Here is a 17,367-nt window from a genome sequence, read left to right as displayed (position 1 = left end):
AGGGCCGTATCCAGAAAATAATTATGACTGAGGCAATGTCCATTGTTAAATTCTCTTCGTAGGTGTTTTCGGTGTTTATGATGATATGAGTACATTTTGAAGACAACACTGGAATAACGCTTTATTTAATTAAAAAATCACGAAAAAATCACTGAGGCAAGTGCCTCGGTTTGCCTCATACTGGCTACGACCCTGGGATCCACAGAGTAATTTAGATGTCCAACATCAAGGTTAAGCCAGGAGATGATAAATGTTGTCGTGTCTTTGTATGAAGATGAAGGGAGGGAAAAAATGGAACCTTTAGTTACAGTGAAAGGGGCTCTCTGCATAGCACGAAAAGGGTCTTAAAATCCGTGAAAACTCAAATATAATGACTCAATTTATTTCTTTACTCTGCGCTGTTGAGGCGAAGCAATTTACCGCTCTGCTTTTCTTTTACATAAGACAAGGTCATGAAAAGTTATTTCGGCACAGTAGTGGCCGGAAAGCCCCCCTGACACTATTGCACCTTTACGTTTAGATTTCTCTTTTCTTTTAGTTCCTGGTTCTCTGGATCCACCGCTATTCACCAATGTCACCGCGACTTCCCTCACACTGACCTGGGTCCCACCCAACAAGCCAAACGGAAATCTCTTGCACTACGTCATCTTTCAAAATGACACCGAGATCAAGCGAGTCATGGGAAATATCAATAGCTCCACGGTCACTGGTCTCCAGCCCTTCACGTTTTATGTGTTCAGACTGAGTGTGTGTACAGCGGTTGGCTGCAGTAACAGCTCAAACTCAGATCCCCAAAGAACTTCGCAATCTGGTTAGGTTCTAAATTAAATATTGCCTTTAATTTCGAGTTTACTCTGAATTGTAGAGCAGAAGAGCGTGTCCGAGGAATCGTGCCTTTGACTGAATTTAAACCCGGATCTTGTGTTTTTTTGAGAACAGAGTTCTTGATAAACCGTAGTCCTCAAATCAGAGCAAATTTAAAAATTAAAGATAATAGTCGCTGCAATTGTCAAGAATGGGCTGTAAAATGGAACTTCAGAGTTGCACTTGTATAGAGCTAAGTGGTCCTCCTCATGCCGTGAGTGATTTTAAAATATCTGTTCTGCATATTTTTATCTTTTGTTTTATCGGTCCTTACGTATCTGTTACGTTATGTTACGTTACGTTACGTTGCGTTAGGTTTGTAAATTTATTATGGTTCATTTTAATTAGTAATTTCTATTGATCGTTTTCAGGTCCTCGGGGTCTGTCCGCTCCAAGGCTTTCATCCCCTGCTGGTAGAACAGTAATAATAGAATGGGATCCGCCTTCAGAACCTAACGGAATCGTACAGAAATACTTGATTCAGCGTAGGCGGCTTATTACAAGTGGAAATCCTCACGATGTCAGAGAAGTAAATGCGTCTGTTGTGAGTTACACTGATAACACCGCAAAACCAGTCACTGGATATCAGTACCGCATCGTAGCATATACTGTAGTCCCAGGGGAACCAAGTCCATATAGTAACGTCACTACGGGGCAAGGAGGTATGTGATTGGTTTACATCTTATGAGGCAGATAGTGACAAGGAAGATGTAAGTTCACAATGCGACCACGTTGACTACCAGACGTGCTTTTATGCAGCTCTGGCCCTAGTTGTTCAACCGTTGGATAGCGCTATCCACCGGATAAATCACTATCCAGCGTATAAACACTAGTGGATAGTGGATAGCGCTATCCATCGTTTGAACAACTGGGGCCTGGTTTGTAGACTGAAGAATGAGTGTAACTTACAAAGTTGCGAATCAAGGAAAGGATGCTAAGAAGTGAATGCAAAAAGGACTATTGTTTCAACCAGTGCGTCCCAGTCGTAAGGGCTCTTGCCTTGAGATCGGGAGATCCCGGGTTTAAGACCCGTTTTTAACCCTTTCATTTCCAAGATCGAAATGTTCATTCTCCTAACTAGTACCATAGATTTCTTTGTTGGGTAGGCATGAGAATTTGGTCTTACATCAAGATCACGCCTCTTAAGCTGATAATAATGGTCATTCTCAATACCTGTCTGACTGACATTGCCTTGAAATTGTGAAGAAAATTTACATACTGATCACTCCTGACGGTCAAAGGGTTAACATCCTAGTAGTCCCTGGTTCAATTTCACGGCTGCACTTGGAAATAGCCAACCGGTTTGCCCACGGCCCAGAAAAGCCCCTTTGGGAAGTGATCATTTAAGTATGCATGTATCCTTAGATCATCCGGGTTGAAAACACTAGCAAAGGTGAGGAAACGCTGGGTCTCGAATTGTAACTATGTGAGTTATATTCTTTCTTCTTCAACTAAGCCATAGTAGCATCAACCCGTGTCTGCATATAGCGAACTCAAGCTAGAAGATTGCTGTTCAACAACCAATCCTTTCCTTATCATGCCCATTAGGTTTAAAGAACGGACCGAAATTTTATCAATTGCGTTCCCTTAGAGGCAAAAGCCCTTTTTCCTTTAATAGGGAGCTTCTGCGCCTATCAATGTTAAGCCCTCGGGGGAGATCCTGGGCATATGTGAGGCATTTGATTTTTTAGAATAATTTTTTTTGGCATTACCCTAGACATAGACCCCGTCGTTACATCATTCTGAATTGAAATGTCCTGACGCAAAACCAAGAGATTTACAATTTTACAATACAGAATACGTTTCATTCGCTCAGCCTTCAGGTCATGATCTAAATAAATTGATTTCACTTTTTGCCTTTTTTTTTTCAAATTTAAGTAACAGGATTCTTTCATCTTTTGTCGTTAGACCCCGAAGGTATCTCACGACCGTTTGTCCAAGCGCTCAGCCCATACGCAATATATGTAAATTGGAGTGCCCCCCAATACCAAATGGTATCGTGTTACATTACATCATCCAAGTCACGAACGTGTTAATGTCACGCAATATCACCGTGGATGCTAATGCGGCATTGCAGATTAATGTCACATCATTAGATCCCTATATTGAGTACACCGTCGTTGTCTACGCATGTACCATCGGAGGGTGCGGAAACAGCTCATCAATTCAAGTACGCACGCTTCCCGCCAAACCTGAAGGGCAACCTGCGCCCACCGCCACAGCGCCTTCGTCAACGTCTTTGCGCGTGAGCTGGGACCCACCAGAGAGTCCCAACGGGGTGATACAGGGGTACGCGCTGTTCAGAACAACCTTGGAGGATATGGTAACTCGAAATGTCAGCGAGCCCACTGAGTATGTTCAGGTGTTCTTTCTCAGCGATGCTTTGCGGCGGGAATATGACGATTTGAACCTTGGAATTTACTCCTTACATCAATACAAGGTTAGGCGGTAAAATGAAAACGTCAGCTATGTATGACTTTCGTTTTTTTTTTTTTTTTGTAAAAAAGGTAGAGATTTGGTGTGTTCGTGTATCAGTTATAAACTCACCAAGCCTCGTCTTGATGACCAACGAATGGCCCATTCAACGACGTTGCACTTTTGTGTCGCAGTTAGTGATGCAATCGAGGAATATCGTGGTCTATCGTTTTGTTTTTCATCTTTTCGTGCTTCATAGATCACGGTGGTGACTGCACAAGGTAACACCTCAAGTAACTCCTCCCTCCCCTACAGAACAATGTCCGCTCCTCCACTGGCGGGTCCATCATTAAATGGAACTGCCCTGAATCACACCACTGTCTTGCTGACGTGGTATCCGCCAGAAATTAAGAAGTTGCGAGGCGGTGTGGTGGCGTACGTCGTGGAAATAGAAGAAACGTCCCTTCCGGGCAGGCCTGTGAGTCAAGTCGCTCAGTTACCAGGAAATCAGACTACTCTGTTCGTTTCAAATCTGAGGGCGAACACTCCGTACATATTCTATGTAAGTGCTTTTTCTTCCTTTTATTGTGGTAATGTTACGGGGTTGTAACGATGTTCGTAGTGCCAATAGGCCTGCAGCGCGCAATAAAAGATTATGGTAATTTCGCGTCGGCGAAACTTTGAGGGCTAAATTTTTGAAGAAAACAATTTTTCCCAACGTTCGACAGGCCTTAATTTTTCGAGATACTTTTTTTTTCCTCCAATTTCTAAGAAATTTCCTTATTTTTTAAATAACCACCTCATTTTTTATGTTAAAATGCCAAAAAAAAAAAAAAATTACTTGCGAATCGCAGCCATTTCAAACCGCCCGCACCTGAGCCCACGTTCCCATTCGCTTAGCGGTGACGTAGCCTTTGCGTTATTCAGCTCTGTTGATGAATTTAGAATTTATGAAATGTCATATACTTTGAACTGCGGAATTAACACGAAATAAAAGTTAGGAAGACCATCACAGATAGATAAGCAACTTAAGCTGATTCGCAGGTAAGTCTGAAAAATTTCCCGTTCAAGTCTGGATAGTTTTGTCCTTACATCTTCTTATAAGTTGCTAAGCCAACTTCGATGATCCTCGAGACTTTCCGGCGTTTCACTCAACATATAATGAAGCGCTCTTTCCTTGTTATCTTTACCAGGTTGAGTTAAACAACGGAGCGGGCTCATTTAAGAGTGACGGTTTCCAGATTACAACTTTGGATGGACGTAAGTAAACACGCTGGGCTAGTACTTTCAACAAGTTCTAACCAAGACGTCGGTTAAGAAAAACCACCTAACTTCAGAACTCCCCACAAAAGAGTTTCATCAAGTGGATGAGTGCTTCTTGATTCATTTTTCGCCATCAGTGTTCACAAACATTTTTTTGTTAGCTATCTTGAAAACAAATTAAAAGACCAGGTTTTAAAAAGAAGCAAATGGCAGTTTTGCAAATGGCTTTTCGGACCCGGAAAGTTAACGGGACTTTCGAGAAACGAGCCCTTGTTCTTAAACGGCCTTCTGTGTTTTTTTAGAACCGGAAGGGTTTGATCCGCCAGCTCTTTACGTCATAAGCAGTACCGAAATTCGTGTGAGCTGGAATGCCCCTGCACAACCCAATGGAAACGTGATATCTTACAGGATATATGTGTGAGTACAAGAACATTTTATGGTGGCATATTTCTAGCTAGGCTGTAATTGCTAAGCCTCACGGCTTAGGATGTACATTGTCATTTATGCAAAGGGTCTATACATTAAGTGTATAATATTGTAGACTCCCACGCAGACACGTTCCTGCCCCACGCGTGACGAAGCTCTAAGAGTGTCTGCGTGGGAGACTAGCCATATTGTAGACAGTTAATAGGTGTGCAGTTTCCAAAGGAGCAGAGCTTTCATGTTGGACACCTCCATAGCTAAATAAATAAGTAATGGCAGCATAAACATAGATAAGTTAAATTAAGTGAACGATTAATGTTAATTAAGTGGAGGTAAGTAAATTAAAGTGAGGTGAAATTTATTATTTCTTAAAAAAAGCAGGAGGGTCGCCAGATTATTTTACTCAGAATCAAGCTAGCAGTAAACTCAGCTTTGATTTATAAAAAGATGACATTTCCATTGTTTTTTAAAGGAACTAAACGACAGACGCTCAACCGCCTCGTCGGTTAACACTCTGCTCTGTCTGCATTAATTTCTTATATTGTACTTAGTTCGCGCTGTGGAGATCACGTCTCCATTCAATTCGTCTTTTCATTATGTAAAAGTCAGCAACGTATGTGGTAAAATGTAATCTATGGTTATGTGCTCAGGTTCTTCACAAAATACTTTATGGTAGTCATTTCATTTTTGATGTTCTACAGAAATGTTACCAATGTGATGAACACCAGCAGTGGCCTTGTATTTCAAGCTGTTGTCTCTGGTCTCGAACCATACACTCTGTATATCATAAAGGTATGTGCTATGAAAAGCTACTGATCATTCAGTTTTAAAGGCAGTGGGTGTGGAAGTTAGGTATAAATGCGGAGAAGGGCGTTTTTGTATGCCGACCCCAGGTATACCTTTATTCAGTCCAGTGCATTTTTCTTTGGTAAAGGGGGGGGGGGGGGGGGGGGGGGTGGGAGCGGAGGGGGGTTGGCTCCTACAATACAAACTTCTACGACAAGCTGATGTTTGAGATTGATCTCCCATAAAGAGTCGGTTGAGGAATTTATCATCTGCTTAGGTCCATCCAAAGGCCTACAACGAGGGAATTATCTGTATCGCTTCCCCCTACGATGGGCATACATGCGACGATCACATTTTCACTGCCCCTATACGGGAATCTTTGTTTAAATTTTGCATCAATAGCACAAGGCTATCGTTTTCTTGTCAGTCAGCCGAGAATAAAGAACTGAATAATGAAAGTGCATTGCTTTATCAGCTATCTGTGAAAATTTGAACCCGATAAACCATATAATCTCAGGGCGCTTTCCTTTTGTCAGAACTGGTCGGCTAGACCCAATAATTTGCAAAGAAAATGCAACAATTTGAAGAAACACTTGCATGATAATCCCTCGCATTCTTCTCGGGGAGTATATATCATCTTCGACTTGTGTTAATTCGGATGCGTTGTAGAGTTAGTCCTTCTAAATACCCGGTCTGGCCGGTAAGCGCCTTCAGTGTCCGAGCAGTGATGCGTTAACCAGAAAATGTATGGCATCATTAACGCCCTTGTCACCCAAGATTGGCACATAACGTGCTCGTTGTCAAAGCCAAAAGGCTTAAAATGGACATTGAACTAGGTTTAACAAGTTTTTCCCTTTTGAAGTCAATCTGAAAATAACATGAGACGTTCTGAAAGCAAACTCGTATGTTAATGAAACAAAATGTAAACATTTACGTCAGTAAAGATCTCCTTCTTCATCAGGTCCGCAATCCCTTCTGAGGCCGTTATGAGTTTATGTCAAATAGATTTATCGACAAGGAAAGAAAATGTATGAATCATTGAAAAAGTGCGAATAGTCCTTAGTTTAGCTTTTAGTTTTTGTCTCCCTAACGTTTTTTTTTTTTCATTGTCTTACCAGGTAGCGGTTTGTACAACTCACGGATGCACTATGAGTGAAGCACGAACGGCAACGACTCATGCTGCAGGTAGGAAACCGTTTGTGTCACGTCGGGTGTGCAGAGCAAAGCAGTAAAATGTCTTTTGACAATTTGACTCTATTATTATGCAAAATTTGTGGGGCCATTTTCTATTGTTTTGTATACCAACATGGCCGTCTCATCACGTGAATGCAAACCAAGAATAGATAGAAAAAAAGCACACCGTTTAAATGTGGCAATGCCTGTTATTACACCGTAACCAATTAAACAGGTTTCAAACACGTTTAACCAAGACCTCAAGGAAATATGCGAGAAAAAGCCACTTCCGGACTTCGGAGGACGAAAATAGCTATGTAGTATCGATTGAAAGAAATCCTTAACTTTGTCAATGTCTTCTTAGGCCTTTAACCTGCAGACAAAAATTCATGGCAAGTTGGTACATTCTGTGATAGCGGCACGGGGGAATGTTTTCGTGCTGCATGCATGGTCTGTGTAGCAATATTTTGCTCCCAATGAGCGTTTATCTGTTTTAAAATATCTAAATCAAGCGATTCACTAGGCCATAGTTAATATATTGAGATGGTTATGAAACTCCATATGATCTCACGTCGAGGGAGTTTAGTTTCCTTACGTGAAGTTCTTGCAGTGAATGCTCGAACTAAACTTAAGGTTTATTATTTTGTTTCCTGTTATGTTAGATCCGACAGGTTTTGCCCCGCCGCATCTTACTGCCGGCCCAACCTACATCGAAGTTCGATGGGGTAAGTATATTTTGTTATTTAACATCCAATATGGGTAAAACAAACGATTACTTTGGAAATTAGCCATTTCCGAGTTCATGTCTGCCTCCTCTTCAAAACGAGTCTAAGTGCGAAGTTGTTGTGATGGCAATTAGTTTTATTTTACATATGAATGAAAACTAATTTTCGGAAGAAAAACTTCGCACTTAGACTCGCTTTGAAGAAGAGGTAGACATGAACTCTGAAATGGCCTAATAAAGTAATCAGCTTGCGCTCAAAATAACGTTATAGCGATGTTTCTCGTGACGTCACCCATTGTTATTAATATGCCAACGAGAGTCTAATTGGCTGTTGACACAATGACTTCTTTTGTTCCTTTGTTGGCAAATTTGAATATCAAAAGAAATGTGATGCCAATGTTTGTAAACAAGAAATATCGCTATAAACTAGAAAGACAGCTTCCATTGGTAGGAGACACCTCCGTAGTCATATACAATGCACATGCAAAGCTTGGGGCCAAATCGCTGGAACATGCCACAGTTTCAGCGTCAATGTCATTTTTGTATTTCTTTCCAGAGCCTCCTTCGCGTCCAAATGGTATGATGTCAGGTTACCAGGTTTTCAGACGAATGGTGTACCCATGTCCTACAAGGTAACTTCTTCAAGTTTTGAGAGGTTTATCAATTCCACGCCCCTACTGAGTACTCGCTATGCAACTTAATGTTAACCGAGAAAACTCAATGAACTCGAAGCTTCGCGACAAAAAAAAACGTCTGTCGAGCGTACGTAATTTAAGTTACAAACAGCATAAATAAACTTTGAAAGAGTGTTTCCCTGAACAGTTTGAATTTGCTGTCTTCTTCAATCCTTCCTTCTTTTTTTAAGTAGTTATTTTTACTTTTCGCGTGATTTGGCTGCCAGTTCCCACTTGCCAAAATTTGACTACATTTTTTGACACAGCCCCTTTAAACCACAAACATTAATGATTTAAACCAATCACGGCAGACAATTCGAAAGGAGTGAGCCAATCAGAAGTCGAAACGTGCATACATTGAGCCGACGACAAGCGCTGGGAATCCTTGTAAGTGGCTTCTGTTGGTTGATTGGCAGAAAACGTGGTACCTGCTTTTTTAGCTACTCTTGAAGAAGAGCCCCAGCAAGTCGAAAATTTCTTTCTATTCTCCACTATAAAGCAGACTCTATTTATTCTTGGGTTTCACTCAGGTGATCAACAGCCATGTTTTCAACGAAAACAAAAGAATACGTTAGCATAATAATAGCTTTCAATTCCCGGAGGATTGGATCAGGACACCAACATGGCGGCCGTGACGCCATGTGAAATCCAAGAATTGTCTTTATCTTTCATAATTAAAAAAAAATCTCTGCCTACAAGCCAGAAGGCCCATCAAGCTGGCGCTTAATTCATAATATAATTTGGATGCGTTTAATTTATTGTCGTCCTATTCTTATTCCTACAAATTTTGTCTGTTTTCTAGTCCTCCTCCGACTGCTAAATGCACTTTCATCGAGTGTGATCTGTCGGAGCAACTGTGTGGTGTCACGTGTTACAATCCAGCCAACCAGGTTAGTCCTAGATGTCGCTGATGCCATGGGTTACCTCTGTGCTTGTGCTTTTCATCGTTGTTTTCGTCCGGCGATCACGTGGGCTGGAGATGGGATCTAAAGCAACGATGACGTCAAAAAGAGAGCCAAATTCACTAAAAAATATGCCATTTACTGCAACGTGTTTCGCGTGTAGAATGTGTGCCAATTAAATGAAATTAGCCTAACCGGCGTTGGCAGAAAGCGAGAAAAGAGAAAGAATTTTCGTCATGGGCTCGTGTACTTACATCCTCCATGTAACCTCAGAAGGATCGACCTTAAAGTTCCCCTAAGGTTTTTTTTAATTTCTCGTATAAATTAAACATCTCCTAACAAACTTCTGCAAAAAATATGTATTTCAACAAAACGGGAACATTTTGCCTCCACTACTTAACCGGACACTCAAGGTAGGTGATATATGGACGCGTTAGCCAGCCAAGCCGCCTTGCAGTTTATTAAGCATTGGAATAGGTACAAGAGAAAAGCAATGCACCAGAACCGGACACGAAAACCTCTAAAAAAACCACCAGGTGGAAAAAAGCGGGAAACGTGTACCCCCGACCATGGCAGTGGTGCGACCCTCGGGCATCTTGGGTATTCTACTTGAAAGTATCACATTTTATGACATATTAAGCATCAAAGTGCGCTAGTGGAAACAATACTCACCGTCCATAAGTGTTGATTTCGTATTATTATGTTTTATTATCTACAGGCGTGTTGTAATGGAGTCCTTCATCCGTATGATCCATTAAAAACCTGCTGCGGTACAAATTATTTTCGCAAGAATGATGCATCAGATGTGTGTTGCGGAAATACTTTCCATATCAAGCGTCTTGAGTATACGTGTTGCTATGGAGATTACATCCGAGTTCCCTCAGGCAGTGTTTGTTGTCCAACGTCCCAAGGGGGTAGAGTAGTTGGTCAAGGCAATGCATGCTGTGGGGACACCCCTTATGACAGAAACGGCGCCCGTGTGTGCGTGTGTGGCGCTTTGTATGATCCCACACCAGCCAGAAAGTGCTGCGGCAGGAAAGTTGTATCCGCTGCGCAGGTCTGCTGCGGCGACGAGGCCCATGGGAGTGCGTATGACTTGAATTCCGGAAGAGAATGTTGCGGAACACTGTACGTACCGACAGATACGAGCCTGTGCTGCAACGGGCCAGCAGGTGACGTTGTGGTAAGTGTTCTATTCATTTTATCAGTCGCATTGACCACGGCACCGTTAATTACTTGACGCCTTTTTTTTTTTTCGCTCAACAAGACAAAGTGGTGCTTTATTGAGGGTTTTTTTTTGAGCGCGTTTTTTTCGGTTAATTAGTCAAAGTGGTGCTTATATTGAGGTTTTTCTTTTATTGAGTATCGAATAAAATATTAAGCGATTCTTTTGGATTTTCATAACCACGCTTCTTGATAGGCTCAGTAAAATTAAATCGCGTAACATTCTTAGAGTGCGCGTGTGCACACTTGTAGAACACGTTTTCCCGCGTTCAGCGTCAAGTAGTGATGTACGTTTTGATTGGCTCGTTAGATTGTCCGAGGTTGTTGTCCTGTTGTTGTGGAAATGATTTGTCAGTTTGCTTTTGACTTTATTCATTGAAAGTTTGGCTTAATTAACGTCTCTGAAAACAGCTATTAAACCGATGTGACAGACTAGCAATACTTTGATTGCGTAAAACAAATGTGTCTGTCTCCAGTAAATGTTCAAGAGACAAGAGAGGGTTAGTATGGTTTCTGCGCGAAGTGTTTGGCCACTTTCTGAGCCATTCAGAAGCTAGAGTTATTGACCCCATGTGTTTTTCCTTGTTCAGCTTGCTGCAAGCGATGCTATTTTGTTTTTGTTATGTTTATCCGTCAGAGTTTCAAGGCTTGTGTCTTACACTGCAGTTAGATGCGTGCATCGACCGATTGTTCACAAATCTCGTAAACATTTCGTAAAAATATCCGATTTTAACCTCTGTCTTTCAGGTCTATAACTACACCAGTGCTGCCGACAAATCGAACTCCAGCCACAAGTGCTGCGGCAAGGGAAGAGTGGACAGCAGTTTGAGCTGTTGCAATAATCGTGGTTATGACCCAAGTTATCAGACTTGCTCGTCCATATCAAGCAACGGAACAGTTGGGTGTGGCCCGGGGACGATTTGCAACAAGACCGAGGCGCACGTGGCAATGTGTGGTCGCTGCGACTTTGATAACACAACTCTTAACTGTGGTTATGTGCCAGGTTATTATGACCTCTCGCCGACAACTGCTGTACCAGATATTTGCGCGACAAGTTTCGAAGAAGTTCTCAAGAATCAATACAATCCAAACTTGCGGTCTTACAACGACACCAACCTTGAACCTCATACGCTTTACGACTACTATCTCGTGGCTATCAATAACGTTGGCAACGTTTCTAGTACAGTTGCACAGATCCGTACGTTAATGGGACGCCCCGAAGGTCTCCTTCCGCCAGTTGCAGTTGCTTTATCCTCATCTGAAATCCGACTAACTTGGCTAACGCCAACAAAACCAAACGGTATCATCCAAGAATACAGGCTTACTCGAGTAACCGAGCGACAGCGTCGTGTGATATACACCGGCCTTAATATGACGTTTATAGACCGTGCGCTAGAGCCCTATACTGGCTATCGATATGTCATTGAGGCTTGTACAACACGGTGTTCATCTGCGGAAATGACGTCACCGATCTTTACCGACCAGGCTGCCCCCGCGTTCGTAAACGCTCCCATTTTACTTCCAGTAAACTACAGCGCGATAAACGTAACATGGAAAACACCTTCCAAGCCAAATGGCCTGATTATCCGTTACAACGTGAGCCGTATCGTAAACAGCACTTTTAAGGTTCATTTAAATCCCAACGACGAGGGACTTAGTATGAACCTTGTGATTGGTGGATTAAAGCCTTTTACGAATTACACATTTGAAGTTATTGCTTGTACGATAATTGGCTGTAAGGCAAGTCCATGGGCATCTACTTTGACACTGGAAGCTCCGCCTGAAGGCGTGCATGCGCCAAACCTTACTGTTACAGGCGCCAGGGGAATCGAAGCCATGTGGACAGAGCCAGACGTTTTGAATGGGGTGATTGTGAAATACTCGCTTTACAGAGGTAACCTTCTTGTTTATAACGGCACAGACGTCTGTTTTAAAAATAGCAAAGGTAAAGACGTTTGTGTTTTTGAAGACAAAGACAACGGTTTGCAACCAGTGACTACTTACGACTACTCAGTGGCCGCCACAACTGGCGGGGGTACCACGCGAAGCAGTGTGACTACTGCTACCACCCCTGAAGGTTCCCCTGAAGCCATTCCCAAACCTCGCCTTTCCGTTCAAAGCGCCTCCAGTATTTTTGCGGAATGGGACGAGCCTGGACAGCCTAATGGTAACATAACGAGATATGCAGTGATTGTGAACGGCACCGAACACGATTCCGGCCTGAACAGAAGCAAGTTTATCGCGGGTCTGAAACCTTTCACTGTGTACTCTGTGCGAGTCTCTGCCTGCACAGCTCAAGGCTGCGGATTAGGCGACCGTGAGTATGCCAGGACTCAGGAAGCCCCTCCACTCGATCAGGAAGTACCCTCGTTATCAGCTCGGGAGTGGAATGTTGTCGAGATCACCTGGTCCCCACCCAGCGTTCCTAATGGCATCATCACACGGTACGAGATTTATCGCAGGAATGGAAACAGTGCCCCTCTTCAAGTTTGCATCACTTCGCAGCTAACGTGCTTGAATACCGGTTTGTTGGGCGACACGGTGTACTTCTATAAAGTGAGAGCTAAAAACAGCGCAGGTCACGTAGATAGTGATTGGGCTGGCGTACGCACCTTAGAGGGACCCCCTCAAGGTATCAGTTCACCCTCACTAAGCGTGCTCAACTCTTCTGCCATTTATGTATCGTGGACAGCGCCCACTCAGCCAAATGGTAATGTCACGAATTACGAAGTGCGTTACCGGGAGGCGTTTCAAGTTCCCGATAGTCACACCACTGTATCTGCGCGTGTGACCAGTAACGTCTTCAATCTTACCGTAAACGGTTTAAAACCTTTTACAGAGTATGAGTTTCATGTCGCTGCCATAAATAGTCGACACGAAGGAACCAGTCCCTGGGCGTCAGCAAAGACGAAACAGGCTCCTCCGGCAAACCTGCGTCCTCTTCAAGCTTATAAAGCGGCTGATGGTAGGAGCATGCGCATCTTCTGGGACGAACCAGAAAATCCCAACGGTGTTATTACTCATTATTACCTGTACAAAGATGGCGTACAAATCTACCGCGGTTCCACGCGCCAGTATAATGTTTTAAATCTTGAGCCTTATACAGCATATGAGTTTCAGCTGGAAGCTTGCACCGCGGCTGGCTGCTCGCGGGGAAATGTACACGTTATATTCTCCGCGGAGGTGGATCCCCAAGATCAAGCACCACCAAGGATTGGGTTTAAAAACGCAACTTCGATCGAACTCAAGTGGAAGCCTCCTTCCAAGCCAAATGGAATTATAACGGATTATGAACTTCGTCGAACAGTCTCGCCAGTTCAGCAGCGAAGGAAGCGTTCTGTTCCGTCATGGTCCGTAATTTACTCCACCAGTGATACCAACAAGACAGATTATCAGTACTTGGACACCGGTCTGAAGCCATACACACGCTATAGCTACATTGTGCGAGCAAATAACAGCGGTGGATATGTTGATAGTGATCCGGTTACCGTGACAACAGACGAAGCGCCTCCCACGTTTGTGGACGCGCCGATTGTAACACTCGTGGACGCGTATTCTTTGAACGTATCGTGGAGTAAACCACTAGAGCCTAATGGAGTCATTCAGTATTACCTTGTATTCCGAAATGGTTCCATCAAGAGTAAAACAAACGATTTTAGGTTTGTGGATCAAGGCTTGAATCCTTATACAGTTTACAGCTACACTGTTGAAGTTTGCACAGGGGCTGGGTGTACAGTGAGTCCCTCGTCAAGTCTTCGCACAGCTCAGGCAGTACCCTCTGGAGTGCATGCTCCGGTCTTGGAAGCACTCAGTGCGTTGGCCATCAGGATATCCTGGCGAGAACCTGACAAGCCTAATGGAATTATAACGCAATACCGGTTGTACGAGGTCGGGGTGAATTCACCGCAGTACACTGGAGTTGATATGTCCTTTACTATCAGTAACAAAGAGCCGCACACCTTGTATTCATTTTTTCTTGAAGTCTGCACAGTGGAAGGGTGCACCCAAGGTCCCCCTGCCGAAGTTCGCACCAAAGAATCAGCGCCCCAGGATCTGGCTGCACCGTTTGCTACAATTGGCGGCTCGGCGCTTGTGCGTGTCGAATGGAGCGCTCCACGAAAACCCAATGGTGTAATCTTGTACTATATTCTTTCACGCAACGGAACTCAGATTTACAACGGCACAGATTTACGATTTAATGACCACACCGTGGCTCCATACACTGTTTACGCTTATGTTGTTACAGCTGTGAATTCGGCGGATCGCGTGACAAGTCCGCCAGGCTTCAGCTCCCCTACAAATCCAGGTGCCCCCGATAATGTTAGTGCGCCAACTCTAGACGTTCTTAGTGCAACAAGCATGAAGGTTACGTGGTCAGCCCCAGGGATACCAAATGGAGTAATTACGAAGTACGAAGTGTGGTATAATTTTATAGGATCGCAAATAAATCGTCAGATCGTAGACGCCAGACTTGTAAAAGAAATCACCCTCACAAATTTACTTGCTTATACACAATATGAAGTCAGAATTAATGCCTGCACAATGAGAGGATGCAGTACTGGGGAGTCAGATTCCGCTCGAACATTTGAAGCACCGCCAGAAGGACAAGATTCCCCTGATTTCCCAAGCTCGGGTATCTCTTCCCGGAGTGTGTTGGTCACATGGAACGAGCCGCGAAAGCCTAATGGATTTATATTAATATATAGATTGTACCGACGCGAGGTGTTGCGCTTTGACAATCAGCCGGCAGATTACGGCCCTGAAATTTCTGTGGCGAACGTCACAAACGGCTCCGCGTTGGCATTTAACGATAGAACCGTGAAACCGTATTTGAAATATGAATATCGCGTGACATCTGCTAACGTCGCGGGGCAGACATCAAGCGCTTGGGCGGTGGTACAAACAGATAGTGCTCCCCCAGAGGAACTGAAATCCCCGCATGTTAACAAAACAAATACTTACAGCTTGGAGGTGTTTATTTTTCCACCCGGAATTCCTAATGGTGAAATAAGGAGCTATATACTCGAAGTCGCCAACAAAAATATATCACTTGGCGTAAACAATGTTATTCTGGTCTCTGGGCTGGATCCTTTTACCAAGTACCGGTTGCGCGCCTATATTTGTACTGACGGGGGATGTGCCAGCGGACCTGTCGCTACGTGGACGACTTCCGAGGGAGTTCCTGCGGAATTTTTTGCTCCCCGTCCGATCCAAATCAATGCGACTTCAATTTTGCTGGAATGGGACGAGCCAGGGAAACCAAATGGAATAATTCAACGGTGAGTTATTTCCTTTTTGCGTCTTCTTTTCTTTGTGAAAAGTCCGGCACCCAATCGGTTGAAATCGGGTTGTAAATAGTTTCTTCAGAAATGAAAAGTAAGTACTTTGTCTTCACAGTGAACTAGTCATTCAAAAACGAAAATAAGGGCCATAAGTTTTTAAATGAAAATCTAGGCATTTTTGCGATGCGAAAACAAACCTGAATCGCGTAAACGTGAAAATTAACCAAAATTTTAAGAGCGTGTTAAGAATATTCCTCAGGCTGAGAGTCGATTAAGAAGGCTTTTATTTTGCTCATTTGTATTTTAAATGAAAGCATAAAATAAAGGTAGATAAATGGAAATTAACCCAAATACTTAAGGGCATATTTTGTGTAAAATAGTGGATTACTGGATTGTTTTAAGTACATAGTTGACGCTTTGACTTCCCGAGACACTTCGTGACGCTTACCAAAATTCTGCGTGCATCGAATTAGGTGCAATCGTGGACATACTGCTGTAGACCCTTTGAATAAATGGCGCCCAAATTTGAATAACAATACTTGATGCATCGTTAGCCTCACATTCATGAGAAAAATCCTTTGTCTTGAAACATAAACACGAGGCTAAGGATGTATAAAGTATTGTTACTCAAATTTTGGCGCCATTTAAGCAAAGGGTCTATGGGCTTCTTTAGGAATGCAAACAACGTTACCAAGCCTAAGAGCAGAGACCCAGGTTTTTTTTTATTATCGTATTACAATAAGTTAATGTGCCTTGAGCCTGCGATCCCATCGAAACCCAGTACCGGGTCAGCGGTCAACTTAAAAAAAAGCTGACCTCGATGAGCTCTAAACTTGAGCCTGCGATATGGTCACTTGATACTGGCCACATTGGCATGCGTGGAGGGGTGGACGGTCGTGCGGTCGTATGGGTCGTACAGTGACCAAAACCAAATTTTCTACCATATTTTCTTAGCAATAGTGCTTCGGCGCGCGGAGCTCTGATAAAACGAGGGACTAGTCGTAATCTCGCGAACGGCGACAAACTGAGTTTTCAGTTGTGCAGGGATGTACAATTTTAAAATTTTCACACTAATTTACAAATTTTCGACTTTTAAGCTTTCAACTCGCTAGAGTATTGATCACGGGGTCACGTGATGTGCGACTTGGTCAGCCTCGACCAGATCGCTGGGAGGTTGTATCTTTCGTCTTTCCTCCGAGAATGGACCGTACTGGCAGGATTTGTAGCTGCATCGATTCTCAACAGCTTTTTTCTTTCTTCTCCAGGTACGAGCTCCTCTACCACCAGTTTTGTGCGATTGGCTGTCCCACAGCAATACCTAACAACGAAATAAACGTTGACCTTTCCAAGCGTTATGTTGTGACAAACCTTTCTCCATTCACCCTGTACAGCTTCAGAATCCGCGTATACAATTCTCGATACTCGGGATTGTCGGATGTGGAGATGATAGAGACCCAAGCTATAGGTAACACAATTGTTTTTAGTAGATCTTTTGTCACAGGAGTGAGAGGATTAGCCATGTTCCAAACAGGGAAGGGGTCCATTCATTCGCGCTCCGAGGTGCCGTTATTCTCTCAATCTGTGTGCTGCTTACTATAGGTGACGGCATTAAAACACCCGCGAGAGTGTCCCGAGAG

General features: G+C 43.4%; 1 protein-coding gene across 1 annotated transcript in view; it reads left to right on the top strand.

The window, feature by feature from the left end:
- The window catches only part of LOC138026344 (usherin-like), a 58,200-nt gene that overhangs the window by 34,758 nt on the left and 6,075 nt on the right, over positions 1–17,367 (top strand). Inside the window, 15 exon segments of the mRNA XM_068873656.1 lie at positions 539–811; positions 1,236–1,526; positions 2,773–2,838; positions 2,841–3,304; positions 3,539–3,841; positions 4,473–4,539; positions 4,845–4,959; positions 5,667–5,757; positions 6,870–6,936; positions 7,587–7,649; positions 8,205–8,280; positions 9,125–9,212; positions 9,943–10,407; positions 11,196–15,727; positions 16,996–17,195. Coding sequence (XP_068729757.1) covers positions 539–811; positions 1,236–1,526; positions 2,773–2,838; positions 2,841–3,304; positions 3,539–3,841; positions 4,473–4,539; positions 4,845–4,959; positions 5,667–5,757; positions 6,870–6,936; positions 7,587–7,649; positions 8,205–8,280; positions 9,125–9,212; positions 9,943–10,407; positions 11,196–15,727; positions 16,996–17,195 — 7,161 coding nt within the window.

Source organism: Montipora capricornis, chromosome 12 (assembly GCF_036669925.1).
Source record: "Montipora capricornis isolate CH-2021 chromosome 12, ASM3666992v2, whole genome shotgun sequence".
In the NCBI taxonomy this organism is placed as follows: Eukaryota; Metazoa; Cnidaria; class Anthozoa; order Scleractinia; family Acroporidae; genus Montipora; species Montipora capricornis.
Note: the sequence above shows the minus strand (reverse complement) of the source record. Positions and strands in the feature narration are given on the sequence as shown.